The following is a 24,374-nucleotide window of genomic DNA, read 5'->3' on the forward strand; positions in this document are numbered from 1 at the left end:
TGTCCAGGAAGTTTGAGCACCCCTCCATAGGTCTCCCCTGCATGCAAGTGAGTCTGTGCAAGATGTTAGTTCATGACACGGTTTAAATTCAATTTAGCCAGAATCACAGGCACACACTGTGAAGACAGTATTACATGGACCTACCCCATAATGTGAAAGACCATGCTTGCCCATTGTGGTTCCCTAACTGTATGGAAATAGATGCTGCGACGTTGTGGTATATAATTGGAAGGGTGGGAATGTTTTTAGTGCTGGGTGGAAACAGGATAAACGACAACTTTATTTGTAATAAAAATTTTCACTGTGTCCAAACTTGTATTTCATATGTACCTAATTACTTCCTTGTCTGGCAGGAAATTCTCTTGTAAGCTGGCTAGAAATGTAGCCACGACAAAGGAGAGCTTCTCAAGCCTCAGCGTTCATTGGCAGAAGGCCCATATTTTTCACTATTTCTTTGATGTAAGATTTGTGGTGGGTGGATAGAATGAATTATTTTGGCATTGTTAACTACACTTACTGAACAAATTCTGCAAACTTGTGCCAACGTTCTCATAGGTAGATTCACAAAATAGGATGGAAAAACATACAAAAATACAAATGTCTAGCATAAATAGACTTTTTTAAAGTCTCAAAACAAGTAAAAACAAGTAGAACTCATTTCTTATACTTTGCATTAACACTTGACCATTGCCACATATTATGTGATATTCATAACTGAAAAGTCTTTTCTAAGTTTATGTTGCATGCAGCTAAAACCTTGAGTTTTTAAAATATAACATGCACAGTTTGAATTAAAAAGCTATAAAGAAAAATCACATAAATTTTAGTGCTTATAATACTTAATAAATGTAAAAACTGAATGCAAGTTTTTCTTGCGCACTGCAATTGCTGATGGCTTCACTGGGAAATAACCAATTTCTCTATAAATGATTCTTTTGATTTCAGATATGCTGAAAGTCTTTTTCCAAGAAAACTGCCATTTTTGTTCTTTTAGCGAGATTCAGAATGCATATTTTGAAAATAAAGTTTCCTCTGTCTAAGAATACTTTAACATCAGTCGAATGAAACATTTTGAAGATAATTATGTTTTCTGGGACTGGCAAGGTAGTAGAGCAGTAATCGTTTTGCCCTCAAGGGCAACGTCCCATATGGGCATTGAATGACATCCCAGCTGCTCCACTTCTGATCTAGTTTCCTACCTACGACCTGGGAAAGCAGTGAGGATGGCCCAAGGACATGGGGGCCTACAGTCATGTGGAAGGCCCAGAAAGAAGTTTTCAGCTTCTGACTTTGGATCGGCTCAGCCCTGGCTATTGTGGCCATTTGGGAAGTGAACTAGCAGATGGAAGATCTTTCTGTCTCTCCTTTTTTCTGTAAATCTGCCTATACAGTAAAAATAAATAAAACTGTTGGGGGAAAAAGGTTGTTTTCCACATGTTTTGACCAGTTGTTTGTTACTGATGATCTACAAGGAGTTAGAAAGAACTATTGAAAATAGCAAACAATCTTAGACAAATGCCCACATCCTCACATATGGTCCCCTCCACTAGCAATGACCGTAATTAATGGCAGTGAGATGATGGGGATCCATGCGGCCCATCAGGGAGACTCACCATCTCCCACCTGCACCACCCCCACTACCTTGTGTAGAAATAATGACCCTCAGTCAAGCACTACTGTCATCTGGTGTTTTGTGAACATTATTTCCTGTCGATATAATCATTCCCTATACCCAAAAGCATCCTTCAGAAGTCACAGAAGCAGTGTTCCCTGCAAGTTTGGCAACACATACAACAAAAACTGATCTCGTTTTTCCTACATATGACTTCTCAAAGCAAGTACGGACATTGATATGATCATGCATGGGTAGACACAGAGCTATCAATGCTTGCACAAACATTTTCATGGGAATATTATGTAAGCACATTCATCTTAATAAACTGCAGGATTGATATCAGCCTATCTTGGGAGGTTTATGTTGGCCGCAAACTTCAAAATAGAATGAACTTCTTTCATTTAATTAAATTCACTTTGTATAACAGAATCAAGGTGCTATTAGTCCCCAAATGATTGATAGATACTGCAGGTACATTTGTACACACAGCACATGCATAGATCTTTAGTCAATAGCCAAGTCTATCACTCTCCTTAATGATTGAAATGAGGCTTAAGTAATTACTGTGTAATAAACAAATATATTTACCTCTGCTTTTCCCAGAAGCATTAGATGAAGTTCATTTATTGCATCTGTGACTGGTTTGATTTCCACACGCCCCAGAACACTGCATATATTTTTAACTTCTTCAATGATATTATTCACAATTTTCTGTGGATGACAAAGTTGACATATTAATATCTGTATTAAAATACACTTGTTTGCTCCAACAGAAGAAAGTTCTGAAAATTCTAGTTATTCCATGATCAAAGCCAAAAACTGTGTTGAGTGAATTCTCAAAGCAACGCCTAACACTAACCTAAGTGAGTCCACTAACTAAACTGTAGCTACAGAAAAGGAATGGGTAGAGGACAAAACAAGCGAGACAAAATTGTGGTTCCTACAGAACTTTGAAAACAAGACCTTGATGGGAGACCTTAGGTAAGTTTCAGAGCACATGTTTTTGGGATGTGTATACGAGGGAAAACTTGCCAAAATCCAGATTTGCAGTTCAGACCAAGTTTGGGACAATCAGTTTTGTTGTCAGGGTATCTGGTAAGCATTCAGTCATATTATCCTTCAAGTAGGAGTTATTTCTAATCACTGAAGACAAACGTCATCCAAAGTCAAAACTAAGCTGAAGTCAAAATTGCTGCCTGCCTTTAAGCTATACTCACAGTTTATTGTTATTGCTATCCATGATTTCATTAGCCTTTTTATATTTCAACTATGTTCATGTTGCCAAATAAGCACTCCTTTAAAAATGGATCTTTTTTCTTCATATATTATTATTATGAAATCTGATGGACAATTTCTGCTTTTAATCTCATGTTAATCACTCTTCACTTTAGAGTATTTTTATATATTTTGTCTACACCAAGAAAAACAGTGGCTTTCAAAACAAATCAGTTGGGTGTCAAGTACCACAGTCATTTTCATGGAGGACAGAAGAGTTCATTCCAGGAGAGGTGGAAAAATTTTTTCCGTGTTTTCCCACACATAGATATGAATTCACAGCACAAAAATATTTTCAGTCTGTTTATACAAGAACTCTGATTAATAAAACATTATGAATATAAAGATACTACATGAATTTTACATGAATGGAATACCATTTTGTGTCTTTCATGGAAAAAATAATATTTCGAATATGTTGACAGCACCTCCTATGTGATTTTACTAACATGGAAAGGTGATGAAAGAAACCAGGAAAAAATAACTAATACTAAGAAAGAAAAATTAGAAATTCAAAAAAATGCCAACAATTATCTTTCATTTGCTAAAAAGAAGATATCATTTAACTCAGATGCATTGCAAGTCTTTCATGGATTTAAATACCTACTATAAAGAAGAAAATTTTATGATTTATACAGAAAAAAATGTCATTTGTTCCATTTATGTGAAAGTCAACAGGAGCCACATCCACAGTATGTAGGATCAGGACTGCATTTCAGGAGATACTGAGTAAGATGTAAACATCATTTCACAGACATTCTATTTGGCCAAGAGATAGAATAAGATTATACAGAGATAGTATTTAGTCAGAAAAAATAAAACTTGAAAATTCAGTGCGTAACATTTTAGAACATTGAATATTTTTCAGTGATGGAGGAAAGTTTGGGTCACAGGTATGGCACACCTTGCAAAAAACACAAATCCTTAGACTATAGCTTCACTGACATCAACAGTAAAGTGGTACTGTAAACTTTTGACATAGACACAAAGAAATGAAATCTGTTTATTGTTTTCCAGTATTTTATGGCCTTTCCAGTGAAAGGGGGAAGTACCTTTAGTACCGTAAATAGCTTTAAAAATGATAATTTACAGCAAATAGTTGCAATTTAGAGGTTTTTTTTTTTTTAATTTTGGCTTGATGTTTAAAGAACCTTTGCTCAGATTATCTGTCCAAGCATTGAATTGACTGCTTTGTGAGTTAGAATCGAATGCCTCCTCATTACAGCCATGCAAATAATCAGGGACAATTTCAAAGCAATGTTTAAAAGTTCTAACTTTCCTTTTTACAGTTCTGCAGGTATAGAGTTTCCTCCCTTCTCCCCCCCCCCCCCCCCGCTCTTCCCTCCCTCTCTGTCCCTCCCCACGGTCTCCTGGTCTCCTGTGTTTTACAATAATACAGTCCTTCATTTCACAGCTTTGAACTACATTGTCTCTAAATTGTTTCTCGCTTTGATCCTTTGGATTAGTGAAAACAAAACAAGAGTAGGATTATCATGTTATTTTGTGGGCTTTATTTTGAGTTTATCTTATGAAATATTTGATACAGATTTTGAAGGGGCAACATTCTAAGACTTCAAATATTCAGCTTACCTGAAAAGTGATTTGAGCATCAGAAAAGGCTGGTGACAAACATCTGTCCTTCACATTTTTCTAAAAAGCAAAACAAAACAATAAAGAATTAGTTTTGATTCCCTTTTGTGTAGCTGAAACAGAGATTAAAGAAATACACATTTCAACAGCCATGAGCAACTTTCAATTTTCCAGACATTCTGTAGACTTTAGTGAGTTTCCATTTATATATTTATATTGAAAATGAATTCATTAAGTTTGCAGACAAATTGAGAATTTAGGATGATTTCATTCTACTTTCAGTAACTAGGGCTACTATAAAGATTTTTCCCTAAAGTTTAAAATAAAACTTTGAAATTACAATTTGGCATAAAATATAAAACACTGGTCCTAGTGTAAGAGAGAGAAACTGCCAGATAATATACAAAACGTTAAGTCTCTCTGATGCTAGCGCAGATTTGAGGTGACAAGGTGACCAAGTAAAGTGGATTACAGAGCAGCAGGCTGCTCCAAGGAGAAATGGGACACACATATTTGGCAGGAAACAGGAGGAAGAGGCTGACATACAATCCTACAAGCCAAAAACACACACAATTCTAACAAATTCTAAAAGTCCTAGGTGAACGAGTATACCAGCTTGGAAGATTGGGTAGCTCAAGGTACAGGATGAGTTTGTAACCTCTTACAAGTTTTTTTCCCCCCACAGACATGTATCTATGTTGCAGGGAAAATATGAAACGGTCAAGAAGAAAAAACAATCATTCTGAGAAATGAATATATTTGGCCATATGAACCATAAACATCTGTCAATAGTATTCAGGTCATGTTAGTGCATTCTTATGTTTTCCAATCCTGTATAATGATCAAAAACTGGCAGATATGAAATATGATATCTCAAATTAATTTTGTTTTGGACAATTACATAATTATATGAGCATGCTTATCAAATAGAGATAGAAAAATTATGACTTGATAATATTAAAGTCTTCTTTAATTCCCAGGAATTTATTGGAGATACTTCAGTGAAAATAATCTTAGTGAAAATGCCAATTGTTTTGAATTGAGATCATCTGTAAAAACTGTGACTGATTCATAAAATAATTCAGTTGTGGGTAATGGTCACTACTGGTCACTGCTGTAAACAGTACTCCTTTGACATTGTGTGAGTGTTTAAGCCATACTTGAAAATTTTACATTGGTTGAGTATGTCTTTCAATGCAGATAGTGGTTTCCTATAGGAGTACTATTGGTCAAATTTAAAAACTTAAAAACTGATCGTTCTCACAAATTCACAAAAAGGGAACACATAAGCATGCTGAAACACTGAGACTGCTAAAATTCACTCACAGATACATTACCATTATCTCAATAATGTCTGCAGAGGAGACAGAAAAACTGTCTAGGCTGAAACTTGAATGTGCCCTGAGAACTTGATGAGGGTTAAGTTCTATTGTAGGAAGAACAGTCTTCACAAGTTTGAAGGCATGAAGTGAGACTGGTAATAATTGTGACATTTTTGTGAGCCCTGAAACAATGTAATTGTAGTTGTTTTTTTTTTAACATCTGGAGCTTTCAGGTTTAGACTAGACACAAGCAGTAAAACCTGAATTAAAATACAATGATTGCAAGTTAGGAAGGAATAAGAGGCCTGATATTTGTCAACCCCATTTCTAACATCCATGTGAAACTCATGGATACATTTTGTATACATGTATACATTTTGTATAGTTATTAAGAAACGCAATTTACTATTTCCAGACTTTTTTATTGTTCGCAAATATTAGGGAGACTTAGCTGAGAGTCAATCATTTAATGCAGAAAGAAGTGTCACTTCTCTGATCCGTACAATTTCCTGTATTAACGAAATGTTTCATTTGCAGGGCACTAACTCTTCTTTGGAGTAAGAAGCTGCAGAAGCTCTGCCTTGGAAGCCCTGTTGGGTAACCAAATCCCACTTGCTTTTAAGAGAATCCATCAAGCAAGCCTGTCTTCCCTTCTCTGTGTTAGTGAATTGGTGTCTCTGGGCAATCAATGAGCAGCTGGGCATCTAGTTTTTTTATTCCAGGCACTTCTTTCCTATGTTAGTCACAGCCGACATCCACATCACCTGCTGTGGTTCTGTCACCTCATCTCCATCCCTACACCAGAGTATTACTTCACATCCTTGTCATCTCTTTGGGCTAATAGAATGCATTTCTAATCATCCCCAGTCATGTGTTACCCTGAATAATGGCTCCATGTCATCAGCTGATGATTAGAAAATCATTAAAATGGCCATAAAAGGTCCATAAAATCCTATATTGACTTGACCTCTCTGCTCCTTTTGTCTGATCTCTTTCCAGTCTCTCACCTTGAACTCGAATTACAGCCGTTTCAAATTTCCTGACTTTTTTGCTCCCACTCAGGTTGTTTTTGTTTGAGGTTCTCCCTGCCTTTCTCATGGCTTCTTGGATTATAAAGCACACACTTTTTAATATGCACTTCCATGGGGTAAGATTAGTTACCCATTCTTACATGACCTGCATACACATAGTTTCATAGCATTTACTGCAAATATCTCTTAAGTGCTAATCCTGTTCCCAGATATGTTGTTTTAGAAACTGGAAAACCTTTGGGAAAGCAGTAGATGCTTCTATATGTTTATTGAATTGATGAAGGGAATAATGAGTGAATACCTGGGTTTTCATCAGGCAGTTCAGGTGAGAGTTATATTTTTCCAAAACTGCTGAAAGGCACTGTCTGGAAAGAAAGAAAAAACTTTGTTAAATTCGGTGGAAGATCTTAATTCACTGTATTTGGCACATTTACTACCAGTTCTGTTTTGTTCATGATTCTGTAGCAGGCATACTCTAACAAGCATTACTGTTGACAGTTTTTAAAAAAATTTAAGTGGAAGCATCACTGAGCTTCCAACAAACTTTAAAAATATCTGAAAAATTTAAATTCCAAAGAAACTGTGACAAAGTAACAAAGCCTTTAAGGCTGATTATTATACAAAACTACTCTTAATTCAAACTGTAAGTTGTGAAGAAACTCAGAAGCAGATAATGGCAAATACTGACATCAAGAAATATTAAATATGCAAAACCTCATGGAGAATTTCATTCAGAATTAATGGCAGACATTTATAATTGATAGCATTGCCTCTGCATTTTTCTTCCCTAACCTTCAGAAACTTTTTTAATGCCTCAGCAGCACACGTGTGATTTGGGCTTCATTGCTCAAACTGATTTTCCCAAATTCAATTATCATCATCATGTTTGTGCTGACAATTCTAGAAATTAAATTGCATAATCAGCTACCCAACACAAAACATGTGAGTTGAAGCGATGTATTTCACACAGTTGCTTTTTCACTATGTGACATTATCACTTCAGTAGGAGCCATTCTGTCCAGTCAAGATAAAAGTTGATGGAGAGGAAGAAGAGTAGCCAAGGACTGGCAAGGGGAGTATCCTTATATAAGCTTGATTCTAAAGCCAGAAAGATGATCAGAAGTCTGATGTTAGGTATTGTAGGAAAAGCTGCCATGAACTTGTAATGGCGAGGGATGTTTATGCTTTCTAAGAGGCAGTACAGCCACGGAATAAAGAGACAAACACAAGTTCCTGTACTTGGCCCTTACGTGACAACATCAAGTAGTCTGGGTGACAACATCAATTAGCCTATTGTGTCTTCATGAGGCTGAAGATGGATTTTTGCTATAGCATCTGAAAAAGGTAAGAGGTAGGATTCAGAGCACAGAGGGAGTAGAAGACAGAGTAATTTGATTTCAGTTGTGGCTGTGGGTTTAAATACGTTTGTGGGAGCCAGAGTTTGGCAAGTAGTAAAATCACCCACATCCCTGGCACGTTCCCGGATCTGAGTCCCAGCTCTGCTCCCGACTTTGGTTTCCTGCTAATATGTACCTTGGGAAGTGTAGACAAAGTGTATAATAGCTGCAAAGTGATGACTATTATAAACAGTCATTAAATAACTGAAGTTCTTTCGTTTTGAGGCTTTGCCTTAGAAATTTATGACATATGTCTCCCACACAGCATTCCTCCCTGGGGCACTTCAGAGTAACATGAGATATACCCCAACTGCAGTATGGATGTCTTTTCTCAGCTTAGCTTCCTGAAAGAATTATCCTTTCAAATAATGCCTGTATGCATTTAGGTGTAAGAATTAATTAGGATATGTTCATTTACTGTCACTTGGATTTTCTCATTTGAATTCACATTCCCCTGCTGATGATATAGCAATTATTTTCAGGGAGTTCCAGAAAGAATTAAAACCAGGAGATGCAGACTGTCACAGGATGGAAATACAGGTTGACAAAGAGCGCACTGACACACACATAACCAGACTCACAAAATGAATGAGAAAAAGAATCACTGGAAATAGAATAAGCAGCAGTAGACATATCTTTAAATGAATGTTAGATCATTTGAGAAGGTGTTAGCAGCTCTTCAAGTATATCTGAATAACTGTGAAGAATAGATAATTACTAACAGAGTTTGCCAAAGAGAATCACACATTAAAGGCACAATAGCTTTCACAGTACTAATGAAAGGACACTTTTTACAATCAACTAGAAATATTGTGATTTGGCATTTCAGAACCAGTCAGAAAGTTTTCTTGGAACAGACATAAAATGTCTTTACCTGGATATCTTCCAAATATGCATAAATTCTAGAAGTTGGCTCAGATAAAAGTGACTGTGGTCATCTTCTTGCTGTAGACAGAATATATTAACATTTATAGAGTGACTAGGATTGAGTATCAGATAAAAATAGGCCTGTAACTTCCTGCTGTCATTCTCTTCACCTCTTCTGATAACTCCCGTTCTTCTTTTTTATTCTTTGTCTTAAAACCTCACCAGATTCTCCTTAACTGCATAAGCTTTGTTTTCAACAATGAATCAGAAAGCTGGGTTTGGGTTGAGGATAAACCTACAGGACAGTTTGAAAGAAATTCTGTCTTCTCCAGCGTCAACATGAATTTCTGTAAATAAGAAGGTAATTTTCAGGCACATATGTTCCTTACCTATATGCATACTCTGGGCTTTTTTTTTTTCTTTATTTTTTCCTCACACTTAGGCTGCACACAACATGGCAGTGTAGGACAGGATATTTTGCCCAATGGACTAGAAAATGTGTAAATACCTGCATAGTTTTCAGATGCACCATACGTTGCTGCCAAAATGCCAGCATAAGACAGTTCTCTATATCACAAATACTAAGCTACGTTCATGAGTGACAACAACTAGCAGGGGTAAATTCTAAGAATTCAGTTGGTATTTTCCTCTGTATGCTGCTTTAAAACTCTCAGTCCTATGGGCCACATGCAGGTGTGTGCCCACACACACAGAATTCCTTAACTCACTGACTAATCCTTCTGGAACAAGCATGCAAAAAAACTGTGTGTCAGTTTGTGGGGAATGAAAAGCAAATCCATTGCAATTGTAATGTTTCCTACCTGGTGGAGTCAGGTGTGAGAGCTGAATGAGTTTCCCTAAGGCTTGTGGTGTATATTACCTTGTGTGTCCGCATACAATCTGTTTTTTTTTTAAACTGACCAATACAGTTTCTGACAGAAGATATCAGAGGAAAGTCTTTCTATGCCTAATGGTCAAAGGTAAAGTAATCCTTATATTTTCATTGTGTGTGTAGAAAGAAAGAAGCCAAGCTAAATGAAAAGAATGAGTGATGACTAGAAGTCCTGAGTGCATGCTGTTAAAAAGAAATACTTTGTAGAAGTACAATGAGACTCGAGGCTGTGAGGTTTGTTCACTGGGAATGTATATCTACAGTCACTGGAACGGCTGAAATGAAAAACATGGTAGTGACAAACGTTTCTTTCTGATTCAGAGAAAGTGAAACGTAGGGCATGGGAAGACTGGCAAATGGACGGAAGACACAAAGTGAGAAGTAGATCAAGAGAGGACATACGACTTGAACGGCAATGCTTGGCTCCTGCTTCCCTTAGCAGCTCAACCAAATCAAGCGTGTAAGTAGTGTCATGACAGCCTTTTGCATAGCAAGCTCACAGTTCATGTTAAAATGGCTTGATCTGGTTTGTAGATACTTATAAGGGTAAAATTGACATTTGTTATATTGTCATTAGGAATTTTTAAAAAAGTTTTATTATTTAAAAGGCAAGGGAAGAGGGGGAGAGAGAAAAAGGTATCTTTCATCATTGGTTTACTCCCCATATGTGTGAGATAGCCAGGGCTGAGCCAGGCAAAAGTCAAAAGCTCACAACTGGGGTCTCCCATGTGGGTGTCAGGGATCCAGATAGCGGAGCCACCAGCTGCTGCCCTTGAAGGTGCACTGGCTGGATTGTAAGCAGAGCAGCTGAACTTGAAGCAGTACTTGACATGGGATGTGTGCATTTGTGTGTGTGTGCGCACGCGCACAAGTCACAAGTTGACAAACTATTTCAGTTAAAGTGTTTAAAATACCACAGTCATTTCAGAAAAACTTTTAAAACATTTAAAAACAAATTAATCACCTTATTTTTTTAATCACATATGGGATTGGCAACTGGTAGTATAATTTACCGTGCTTTTACAGGTATTAAAAATTTGCAACAGAAGTTGTGATAGGTAAAAATTGTTTATTTATCAGTAAAAATATCCTGACATGGCCATTTATTTATTATTTTAACATAATATATCAATATCTATATTTTTCAATATTATCAATATTGTAAGTAAATTATTAAGTATGTCAATATCATTATGCTAGTGAAATAAAACAGCACTCAAAAGATGAATTTCATATTTTTTCTTATAGTTACTAGAGAATCCAACAAAATATATATGAGCAAAAATGGAAAATAAGTGTTTTAATGACAATGTGATAGGAGTCCTACAGCCTTCAACAGTGAAAGATTGAAATAGTCTAACATCCTTGTTTCATGGCATCAGTAGTGAATGCTTGATTGGAGTACTGACTAGGTGACGGACTCACAAAGTCTCCATCCATTTCTTTCTCAATTACATTCTCATTAAAACCATGTCAAGCAAATTTGAATATTTTCACTTTTTTAAAAAGAAGAAATTAAAGTGCAGACTCAATAGCCTGCCTGAGTGAACATTTGAATTGAACAATAGGAAACCGGAATCTCTGCTTTTATACAAGGTACCAAGGTAGTAAGTTTAACATTTGTCATTTCTTATCATCAGAGCTGGGCCTGGGTGTGTGTACTTTGAAAAGGTCATGGGAAATGGAAAGATATGAGCTTAGATTGGTGAAAATTTATTTTTTTAAATCCTTGTGTTTTTTTATAGTACATGCTAATCTGTTATTAAAAATATTTTTGCAGCAAATGTACTCACATTTGAATATCCATTTTCCAAAGTCTTGTTGAAGCATCTTCACTAAATGTTGGATTCTAGCATAAAATGAAGCACCACTGTGAACCCCTCTCCTGCCCCCGCTGCCCTGTTCATCTCTATCAGCTACCCAATCTTTGAGCTTAGAGCATTACTGTCTTTTCTTTGAAAGCACATAGCCCTACTGAGACTTAGTCAAATTTTATGTCTCCATTAGGCTGTGGTAGCTACAATCTAGAAAGACTACATTCATCTCCATTTTACCAGTATCTAAAACTGTGTCTGAGAAACAGCTGGATACTCAATTGTTATTTGCTCAATGAACAAATGATCTGTTTGCATGTGTGTGTTTTTTTACAGCATAGTTCTGAATTTTATTGGGCTTACTAAGACTTTCCTTCATTATATGAGGTCCTTGAAAGGAAGAATTGTACATGACATGAAAAAAATTTTAGAAACATACACTAAATTAATCGATTATTTTAGATTTCATTTGTTTAAATTACTTAGCTGAATTCTATAAAGTAAAAGCCATAAAGATTTTCTTGAACTTTGAGGTTTTGTCCTCTGGAATGCAATGCTAGAACTTCCTGAAACAGCCTGGATTTGGTGTCATGGAGACAGAGATGTCTTTCTCTGATTCTACGTTGTAGTTACCATGACTCCCTCAATAGCATAGGGACTGACACATAGCACCTACACAGTGAATCCTATTGAACAAAGGTATGCAAGCACTTTTGCCATTAGATAAGTTATCCATTTTTCAAAATTAGTTGTTTTCATCATCACAGTAACAGAGAAATAGAAATGTAGTAGGGATCTTCCACCTGCTGGTTTATTCTCTAGAAGCCCTCAAGAGTCAGGGCTATTCTAAGTTCAACACAGGAACCTCGAGTTCCATCTGGGTCTCCCACATGGGTGGAAAGGTCTGAGCTATTGAGCCATCATTTGTTACCTTCCAAGATGTATTTGCAGACAACTGGATAGAAATCAACATAGTGGGGACTCTAAGTGGCCCTCACACGTGTGATGTCATTGTCCCAAACAGTGGCTTACACCCAGCGCTGTATAACAGGTTTTTTTTTTAAATAAACATGTCAGTCTTAATTCAAACTCTGAATTAGAAACAGCATTTACCAACTTTGTTCAAATTTATCAAGAGTTGGTGATTTATTTTAGGAGGTAAACCTTTATATATTAAATCATCAATAAGCCTAAAAAAGAAACAAATAAATTAATCCTCTGTGATCCCAAGTACATACTGAAAAACAGACATCTCCGGAATCAGCTGTACAGGTATAGACCCAAGAATGGACAAGGATGACAAAGGACGTGTCCCTGGACATGGAGAGAAGGGTGATGAAAAAAGCAACCCACATATACTGTATCAGTTGATGCTACTTCATTTGAAAGGCAGCATTACAAACAGAGGAGGAGAGATAATGAAATCTTCCAACTGCTGGTTCACCCCCCACATACAAACACACATAGCTGCAATGACCAGAATTGGGCAGTCCAAAACCAGGAACCAGGAGCGCCTTCTGAGTCTCTCATAGAGATGCAGGGACCCAAGGACTCAGACCATCCTCTGCTGCTTCCCTAAGCCATTATGAGGGAGCTGAATTGAAAGTGGAGTAGCCAAGACTTGAACATATGGGATGCTGGCTCCATCGGCAGAGGCTTAATTAGTTACACCACAGCACCAGCCCATGACTAATTTTATAATATATTGAATTCTACAACACTGGTTTTTCTGAAATCCCAAATCAATCCCTTATTTACTAGCTGTGAAACTATGAAACATTTCATTTTCTAGTATCTATTTATACAACATCAGAGAATAATATTATTTATTTCTTTTTCTTTTCCTCTTGGGCTATTGTAAACTAATACATTCAAATCATTGAGAACAGAGCCTGATGTCCAATATAGACATAATCTGAAGGTAGCCATCATGTCTCAGACCTTGAATTGTATAGGTATAGATATGGAATGTGAAACAAAATAAATAATAAATACATAAATATGATTTTAAGCAATTACCCTAAAATTCATATGCAAAATCTTTGAAAAGAGTCTATATAATCCAGGTATGGTAGTCGGGAACAGAAGGTATGGCATCCAAAGATGCCCTGCCTAAACTCAACTCTAAACTCCTCTTTTCACCACTTCCAAGGTTCTAATCCTGGAAATTTTGCGACAGTTCCTTGTTACTATGTTTCATTATTCTTAATAGTATTTGCTTCTTAAATTCCTCAGGCAGGTTGAACAGGCTGGAAATGTTAAAATGTTACAGATATGTTTTAAGACAGACTAAGTCACAGGAATGGAATTAAATGAACTTTCAATGTTAGCCATCCACAAAATAATATTAATGAGATGCTATGTTCTTTTAGAAGCTGCGTGTTAGGATCATGTATTTTCTGTTTCCACTATGATGCACTGAAATACGATGCTCTCAGCAGCTTCAAGGCCAGGAGCAATTTGAAAAACCTTAACACTCATTAACACTAAAGGTGTTAACAGAACTTTATGGTTCTTTGTGGAGATTTCATATGTGAGGATCCGTAGTCTCCCCAGCAACTAAGTTGACAATCTGATCCCAGAGATATTTCTAAACAACTCTCTTATGGCCTCATTATGTTATATTCCATATAGATGTATTGCAATCCAATGCACCACCTGACATTTTTATGATGAAACACCTCATATTAGAAAAAAAAAAGGAATCTCACACTTGAAATCTGTTTTATGAAGATGACAGAGTGATGCGATTTTTCTTTTTTTGCTTAAAGAAGATAATTGGAAGATTCTTCAGATAAGAACTGCCAAAATATCAAAGTTCATTGCATACTGTGTAATTTGGACTGGAAGTAACTCAACACAACATACAGGGAGTAAAATTCTCATCTAACAGCATGAAACTGAGACAGTAAAACAAACTATTCCTTTTAAGGTATTTTATATATATATATATATATATATATATATATATATATATACACATATATATTATAAATATTAGTGTGTTCTGGCCTCTGCTATGTTGAAACCAACACAGTCCTCAAATAGAACAACGGTTGTGTTCTTTTCTGAATTGAATAGAACAAATATTGTGTTATTTTCTGCCTATAATGATTCCCTATTCACATTTTTACCTCATTTTCTTCTATGCGGATACGCAGAGGTATAAATAAAATCAGCTTAAGATATTTCTTAAGAATTTTCCCAGACACAAATATATAATTTTTTATTATGTCAAATTAGTAAGCCTTGGCTGCTGTAACAAAACATTACCGATCCATTGCCCTAAAGAGCAGAAGCTTCTTTTCAAGATTCTGGGGCTGAAATGTCTACACTCAGGATGAAAGCCCTCTTTGCAGCGTCCACACAACTACTTTCTTGCTGAATCTCCTTTACATGGTAAGAAAATAGAGAAAGTGAGGAAGAAACAAGTTCTCTGCTTTTATCGTTCATGGGCACACATTTTCCTAAGGTCCCTGCTTACATCACCTTAGTTACACGTGAGTATGTCCCTACAGTTAGATTACAATCATGTACTCATGTTCTCTCTTCATTACAAATTGTTGCCAGAAATTTAAAGGAAATATTTTATCCTGTTTCAAAAACATACTCAAGTAAACACGTATTCTTTAAGCTATAGAAATTATGTGAAGTGGACAACAGATTATAAAGTCAGAAATGGTACTAAGGAAAGCTTACCATTCGAGATAATTTTCCTGGAACTTCTTTATTTTTCTGAAGATGAAGTTGAATAACAGATTTTTCTTTCTGAAACATTGTGTGACTCCCCAAACAGTGATCACTGGAGGAGGAAAAAAAATGAACAAGATGAACACAATCATATCCTCCCATAGTACCCACAAATGCATGCTTTCCTCTCTGAGTTCATTTCCTTGTATTTTTAGAATTAGGCGTAGAAAAAAGTAAACTCTAAGTTTACTTGTGCATGTGCATGCGTGTGAGTGTAAATGAGGGTATTTCAAAAATTTCTTGGAAAACAGTATTAGCCGACTGAATATGTTGCAAAAAATGTTGAAATTCATGACATGGATTTTTCATTCATTTTAAAAAAGAAACTGTATGTGTGTGTGTATGTGTGTGTGTGTGCATAAATGAATATAATAAGGAAAAATATTTATCTGCATAAATGCAGACATATAACTACTTTCAAATGTGTAGATAAGTTAGAAGATGAATACTTATCTTTGGAATAGGTGTAATACATTATAATAAAGATTATCTTTCATAGTCAAACTCAGTTTCCCCAGTTATTATCAAACTGAGGACAACATGCTTCTGGAAGGTCTTATACAACTAATGTCTTTGTGGAACGCACAAAAGCAAGAGAGTAGAATGGTACAGGCAAAACGTCATTGTCTCTAGAGAAAAAAATTCTAGTTTCATGACCTCAGGCAGGACAAGCAAATTATCTTAAGTAATAATTTCCTCTTGAGAGTCAGTATATTAATGTCTATATCATAGAATTGATAGTGTATTAAACAGAAAAATCACAGCACTAAGATATTTCTAAAGCATAATTACATTTTCTTTTTCTTTCTCTGTAAACATTTAGTAAACACATACTAAATGATGACTGCAATGAATTATGAACCTGAAACATTATTTTAGACAAAACTTGATTCTTTTGTGAAATAAAGAGCCATCTGGGAAGTTAAACATCTCTCTCTCTCTCTCTCTCTCTCTCTGTTCCTCTTTCTCTGGAATACTGACTTTGAAATAAACAAAACGCTTCTTTTTTAGAAGTGGGAAACATCAATTATGTTCTCTATGAAAAAGGAAAAAAATTTCATCTGCTATAAAACCATAGAAGATCTCATGTAGCCAAAACAGATTTGAGCAAAAGGAACAAGGCTGTAGGCATCACACACCTTACCTCAGAAAGTACTTGAAAATTTTATGAGTCAAAACATGATGATAAAAACCAACACAGAGGCCAGTGGGGCAGAATGAAGAACCAAAACTAAATTCATGGGCATAAAATCCACTGATTTTTTTTGGTAAGTTTCCAGGAATATGCCCTAGAGAAAGGATGATCTCTTCAATGAATGGTGATGGGAAAACTGCTGGACACTCTTAAAAGCGTGAAACTAGAACCCAGGCCCCTGTTACTATGTACAAAAATCAAATCAAAACAAATCAAGCACTCTAATGTTAGACCTAAAATTGCTAAATGTAGGCAATATTTTTTAAAAAGGTAATAAAATCCACAAACTACAGGCAACAAAGCAAAACTAGATAATTAGGAATATATCAAACTAAGAAGGGAGCCATAAACATAGTGAAGAAGCGACACAAAAATTGAGAGAAAATATTTTTAAACTAGTCATCAAAGAAGCAGTTTCCATAATGTCTAAAGAACTAAAAACAATGCAACAACCAAAAAAAAAGAAAAATTCAACTATCTGATCAAAAGTAGGCAATGATCTAAATCACTGATATTTCTCAGCAGACACAAAAGTAGCCAATTAATCAATACGCAAAAATGTTCAGAATTGATAATAATTAGGGAAATGCAAACAAATCATAAAATGTCATCTTATTCTAGTTAGAATGCCATTATCAAAAACGTAAAACAACAACAACAACAAAAAAACCTGAAAAGGATCCAGAAAAAAATGTCGTATATACTTTGTAGGAAGGTAAATAAGGACAGCCATTGTGAAAATAGTACAGAGGCGACTCAAGGCCCCCAAATTACGTATATTTTCCCATTTGATCTAGTTTTTCGACTCCTGGACACATATTCAAGGTAATGAAAGCAGTATATCCAAGAGTCAGCTGTTCTCACATGTTTATTTCGGTACTATTTGCAATACTCAATATGGAATCAACCACAGTGCCAACAACACGTGAATGAAAAAAGGTGGTAATGTACAAACCACAGAACATTACTCAGTTATACAGAAACTAATTCAATGCTGCCATTTTGTGACAACATGCATGAGACTGCAGAACCTTATGCTAAATGAAATAAATCCAGCAATAAAAAGCCCAATTTTATGTGTTCTTACATGTAGAAGCTAATACATGTAAAACAAAGGTCATTGAAGGGTTAGAAAGCTTGCAGGAAGGGAAATTGAAGGAAGTTGAATAACAGGTATCAAAACACAATTACTTAGAAGGAATGTGTGCTGGTGTTCTTTAGTTCAGCAGGTGACTGTATTATCTGCACTTTATTATCTGTTTTACAAAGAACTAAAGAGGTAAGTTTAAAGGCTGACAACACAAAGAAATAATAATATATCAGAGTAAATGGAAAAAAATTAAGATTTATTTATTTGAAAAGCAGATTTCACAGGGAAAAGAGAGATAGAAAAGGTTTTCCTTCTACTGCTTTACTCTCCAAATGGTTGCAAAGGCCAGAGCTTCGCTGATTTGAAGCTAAGTTTTTAGTACATTAAGAAGCTGTTAGCTGCTTTGGGGTCTTTCATGTGGATGCAGAGGCCCATGGACTTAGACCATCCTCCACTGCTTCCCCAGGCATAAGCAGAGAGCTGGATTCGAAGTGGAGCAGCCAGCACACAAACTGGTGCCCATATGCAATGCTAGCACAGGACTAGCTTGCTACATAAACCACCATGTTGGTCCCAACAAATGAAAAATTATTAAGGAATCATAAATGCTAGTTTCCCTGGTTTGGTTGTTAAACTTTATATTTCTATGCATGCAAAAATTACCACATTGTGTCCTGTAAATTCATACAAGTATTGTATGTTAAGTAAAAAATGGTAGGCTCTTGGTTAAATATGAGAAGGATTTTGGGTGAGAAAATATCTTACAAGTTTGTGTCCCTTAAAATGATAGATTCATTTACCTGGATATCTCACGAAATATTTGTGTCAGTTTGTTCCCTCCAATGTCACAAATATAGAACAGCACCGTAGTAAGATCTACCAAGAGCTGTGTGAATATTTTTATTAAGGCAATATTTCGTGTTTAATGGCTATTTCATTTTAGATTTACTAAATTATATTTAAAGGCTTTTACTAATATTGTGCAGTAGACACTAGACAATTACCAATTAGTTAAAATGAGGCCATTCTGACTAAAAGTTTGCAAAAATCATAAAATACAAGTTTTATCTTAATGACAACTAAAGAAAATAATATAAAACATTTTACTAATTTATTTAAATGTTGAAATGCTAGTATGTTGGACATTAAAATGTTTAAATTATAATGAAAAATCAATCCACCTATTCTAGTATTTTTATTGTGGCTAGTGAAAAAAATTAAAACTACTCTATGGCTCACATGATTTTTCAATTGGACAATGAAAATAAATGAGAAAAAACATTGAAGGATGGAGCTAAAAGTGTTATGTAGAATTTAAAGAAAAGAAGATGAATAAAATAAATTCATGTTTAAGAATTCCAGGTGTCATAATTGGGCATTGTGCTGCAGCAGGTTCAGTCAGTGGTTTAGATGCCCAAATTCTGTATCACAGTGCCAGTCTGAGGGCTAGCTGCTCCGCTTCGGATCCAGTTCTCTGGTAATGCATCTGAGAATCAGTAGTAGCAGATGGTTGCTCAAGTACAGGATCTCCTGTCACTCCGGGCTCCTGGTTCCTGGCTTTGGCTTGTCATGCCTGTGGCCATGGGGTAGTGAACCACTGATGTTCTCATTTATCCTCATCCTCTCTCTCTATTCCCTTAGTTTTCAAATAAATAAATGCATCTAGAAAAAATTCTAGGTATCAGAGACTACTGGAGGAAAGGCTACCACACTAAGAAAAAGAGAAATGAAAATCATAGCAGCTAACCTGGGTAAAGACAGAGGAGGATTTGGGCACTTATAAGACAAGCCATGTTAAATGTATATACGCTTTTAATTGCATACACTACATCTATCTACTTTAGACAGTATAAACAAAGCATTTATCTCCATCTGGTCACATTTTCCACACAAGTGTGTAGTAAGTCTTATTTGACAACTGTGCATACAACTTCAGCTGGCCAATGACCCAAATTTCTAGGATACAGAAAAAAAGAAGATAAGGTGTTTTCTTCATACATAGTAACAAATAAAATATTTCTGCACATTCATCATTTATTCCCTCAACAAATACTTCATTGCGGATGCACTAGTTACTATGTTAGGAACTGCTAGCAGTAGTCCTGCCATTTGAGAGGAAAATAAAGCCTGAAGCCCAGCATCGTTACCCCTAGTTCCTACTTACAGAAAGCTCATGTTATTTTAAAATATTTCATGGGAAATATGCTTACATAAGCAGAGACTAATGACCCTAACACCAACAAAAAAGTGTAACCCCCCCAGACAATGCTTAGTTGATGAATATTGATTGACAGCGCTCTAGGTATGCCTCATAAGCTCACATTTATGAGCAAGGTCTCACTAAAACAAGTGCATATCCTTGGTTTATGGAATAAGCTAAAACGTGATGCATTTTATATGTGTAAAAAATGGTCACAAGGTTGTGTTTGAAACATCGAAGTTTTTTTTTTCTTTTTTTTATTTATTAATTATTTCGCATTATGTGACAGTTTCATAGGCTCTGGGAATCCCCCCACCCCTCTCCCTTCCCCTCCCCCTGGTGGATTCCTCCACCTTGATGCAGTATTACAGTTCAAATTCAATCAAGATTCTTTCCTTGCAAACATATACCAAGCATAGAGCCCAGCTACTTACTGTCCAGATGGGTTGAACAGTTTCTTGGGGAGACCATTTCTGGTCTGAAGTTAGAGCTGGTAGAATATCATCACAGTCAATTAAGAGTCCCAATATAACATCAACAGCAATTTGCAATATTATGGAATTGACATGGTTTTGAGTAACCAGTAACATTGAAGTTTTTGATAGAAAAAAATTCAATTTTAGAAATACTGAGGTCCATCCAAGATATTTATTTAAGAAAATTCAATTAAGATGGGGATTTAATGCTTAAAACTAAAAGGTTGAGGATAAATATAACAAAATATTAACAATATCATAATGCTTCACAGGTTTGTTCTCAAATAGTCATTTGACATCTGTCATTTAATTTTTTTTAAAAAAAGGTTTGTTTTTATTTTAGTTAAAAGGCAGAAAGAATCCAATATGGTGGCATAACAAGCTAATCCTTCCCCCATGGTGATGGCTTCCCATTTGGGTGCTGGTCAGAGTCCAGGTGCCCCAATTCAGATCCAGCTCCCTGCTAATGGACCAGGCCATGGTAGTCAGTTGAGGCATGATCCAGCAGATAGACAATTTCTCCTCTGTCTCTATTTCTCTCTACAAATATAAAACTCTTCCAAGTAAAACACACAAATATTTAAAAGAGAGAGAGGAGAGAAACAGAGCTCATTCATCTGCTGGGTCACTCCCTAAATGCTGGGTTCTCCTCAGTCATCAGTAGGTCAGTCTGATGTTGGGAGCCAGAAATGCATTCCAGCTCTCCCAACTGTGCAGCAGGGACCCAAGAACTGGAGCCTCAAATACCGGCTGCCCCATCAGATACAGGAAGTTGCAGAGGAAAATGATCTGAGAACCAAGGCATTCTAATATGAAATGGAGGTGTCTCAAACAGTGACTTAATGTGTAATATATACTGTTCTCTTACACATTCCATGATACCACAACTATTATACCTATTGCTAGTAAACCAGTGTCGCAACTAATAAAATAGTCCCACAATTAATGCTCAATGTGGCATTTGGAGCTGACTTAGCACAATGTTACTTGCCTTATTTTTATGCCTCACTTTTAGAAGAATCATGATTTACAAAAATTAAAATTCATGACCCAGAGATACAAGACAAGGTTAAGCTCTAAAGCCAGGTTTGAGATGCATTAGGCATTCAGGTGGGGAGAGGTATGCTTTTCAGCAAGGCCTTCATGGGTTATAAATTGGTACCAACAATTACAGTCAAGAGGTAACTAAACCTTAGACATCTAAACATCTTTCTTCAAATGCCTCATTCTTCTCAAGAACTCCTTCTAGCCCATAGAAAGCAGCAATCTCTACCCCTCTGCACTTGATTAAATTCCTTTGTGCATGTAGTACATGTAGATTCTCTAAGTAAAAATAATAATACAAAGCAAAATTAAATATACTGCAAGATGCTTTTTTCAGACTACCAAAAAATTTCATAACTATCGAGTTTGTAATATCTTTCCTACTAAGCCATGTAATCAGAAAATAAAATTAAATATCAGCACCACAATATGTATAAATGAAGTTACTAACACAGAGTGCCAAAACCACAGCAGGAAAACTGGGATTTTGTGTTCTTTGCATAAATAGTATGCACTGAGCCCTCAGGAATGCTTTCTTGTAAACAGTCACTGTCTCAGGAGATCAAAAACATATTTTTTTCCAACTCAAGAATTAATTCTTTTTTCCCCATATTTTATAGGAGTATTGTTAGACTGTTCTAATATAATACATATATTCAAGAACTAAGATTAAAATAGAACACAAAAGCCTTATTAAGTTGGCTAACTTGAAATAATATGTAATTTATAAGTTATCTAGCTAATACTTCTTTAAGAAAAACGGAGGTGGGGCCCAGCACTGTGGCCTAGCGACTAAAGTCCTCGCTTTGCACTCCAGAGTTCTCACATGGGTGACTGTTCTAATCCCAGCAGCCCAGCTCGCTGGTTATGACCTGGGAAAGCAGTCAAGGGCTGCCCAAGGCCTTGGGATCCTGCAACCATATAGGAAACCTGGAAGAAGTTCCTGTCTCCTGGCTTCAGATCAACGCAGCTCTGGCCATTGAGGCTACTTGGGGAGTGAATCATCAGATGGAAGATCTTCCTCTCTGTTTCTCCTCCTCTGTATATTTGACTTTGCAGTAAGAAATAAAATCTTAAAAAAAAAAAAACAGAGCACTAGGTTTATTTAAACTTAAATTCAAAATTGAGAAAATGTAATAATGCTTAGCTTTAAAGTCTTTGATACTTAAATATTAAAAAGAACATGGACATTGCATATTGCCTAGTGTAGCAATAAGGAAGTGAAGCTAATCTGTATCTTTTATCACATTTAAGTTGCCATGCCCTTTTGAAAAAAGTTTGCCACAGTTCTATCATTTCTTTGATCAAGCTTTTTTGGTTAATGATGTTTCCATAGAGTGTGAGCATTTGGCACAGCAGGGAAGATGCTGGTTGGGAAGCCTGAGTTCCATGTGAGAGTGTCTGTGTTTGAATTCTGTCATCACTTCTGGTCTCAGCTTCCTGCGTATGTGCACCAGGTGAGGCAACAGCTAAAGCATCCAGGACTTGGTCCCTGTTACCCACCTGCGAGACAAGGATTAAGTTCTAGGTTCCTGGCCTAGCCCCAGCTATTGTGAACAGTTGGTGAGTGAACCAGCAGGTGGAGTTTTATATTTCAAATAAATAAATAAATAGTAAATAAGAAATTAAAAAAAAAACTTTTCACATTTCAACTCCTTAGAAAACTGGGGTTGAAATAAGCTATGCTTCTTGCAGAATCTCTGATCTTACATAGCTCCTTCTTTGGAGAACCACCCTTAAATAAGGTACAAAGAGATATATTTCACCCACTGCTTCACTCTGCACATGGCAGCAACAGGTGGTGCTAGGCCTGGCCAAAGCCAGGAGCCAGGAGCTTTAGCTGGTTCTATTCCACAGGTGCAGGAACTCAAGCTTACTTGGGGCATCTTCACTTGCTTTTGCAGAAGCTGCTTTGGAAGTGGAGCCTCCAGGACTTGAACCAGTTCCCCCTTGAGATGCTGGCATCACAGGCAGCACAGGTTGCAGCTTAACATACTATGCCACAACAAAGCCCCAACAGCAAGATTTTTGAGAGAGGAAAATAATGAAATAATGTGGTTAGAAGAAAGCAGTAAATAGAAACAACTTCACTTCTGATGTTAGTCTGTAGAATAAAGTATCAAGTTGGGAAGTAGCATTGTATTTCATGGTTTTTCAATGTACTTATGAAGAAGTAAACCTCCTATGAGATACAAACCCAGATCTAGATGCAATTATTTATTCTTTGCAAGGAAGAAAGGAAGGGAGGGGGGCAAGGGAGGAGTGTCTGCCCTCCAGATTTTTGTGCAGTGTAGCCAACGGGAAAGGAAAGATGCCATAGTTCCAATCCTTCAACCTGACTTAGAACAAGTCTGACGGAAGGCAACCGACTGGATAAGACTAAAGGAAATGGATTACTTGGAATGCCCTCCTCCACGAGTTACATTGGAAATGACGAAACAGAAACACAGTGGAGAATTTCAATATTTTCTGAATGCATTGGCTGATTTCTGTTCTTTTATTCTGCTCTAATTTGCTGCTTCAGTATTCCATGCTTTATATTGCTGACAGTCGGCTATTGGGCTGTCATCAGCCTGTAACATATAAATAATATTCCTGTTCTAATTCTTTTTTAAAGAATTGTTAACTTTTATTGGAAAGGCAAATATACAGAGGAGGAGAGACAAGAAAAAGATCTTCCATCTGATGATTCACTCCCCAAGTGACCACAATGACCGGAGCTGAACTGATCTGAAGCCAGGAGCCAGAAAACTCTTTCAGGTCTCCACATGCATGGAGGGTCCCAAGGCCTTGGGCTGTCCTTGACTGAGCTCCCA

The 24,374-nt window shown here is 36.3% G+C and overlaps 1 protein-coding gene across 2 annotated transcripts in view; it reads right to left on the reverse strand.

Moving 5' to 3' along the window:
* The window catches only part of PIK3C2G (phosphatidylinositol-4-phosphate 3-kinase catalytic subunit type 2 gamma), a 265,595-nt gene that overhangs the window by 220,040 nt on the left and 21,181 nt on the right, over window positions 1-24,374 (reverse strand). For both annotated transcript variants that reach the window (XM_058655883.1, XM_058655882.1), the window contains exons 5-8: window positions 15,503-15,605; window positions 9,105-9,175; window positions 7,135-7,198; window positions 2,204-2,326 (exon numbers count right to left, since the gene is read on the reverse strand). In XM_058655883.1, coding sequence (XP_058511866.1) covers window positions 2,204-2,326; window positions 7,135-7,198; window positions 9,105-9,175; window positions 15,503-15,605 — 361 coding nt within the window. The remainder of the gene's footprint in view (window positions 1-2,203; window positions 2,327-7,134; window positions 7,199-9,104; window positions 9,176-15,502; window positions 15,606-24,374) is intronic.

The sequence above is a fragment of the Ochotona princeps genome, chromosome 27 (assembly GCF_030435755.1).
Source record: "Ochotona princeps isolate mOchPri1 chromosome 27, mOchPri1.hap1, whole genome shotgun sequence".
Lineage (NCBI taxonomy): Eukaryota > Metazoa > Chordata > Mammalia > Lagomorpha > Ochotonidae > Ochotona > Ochotona princeps.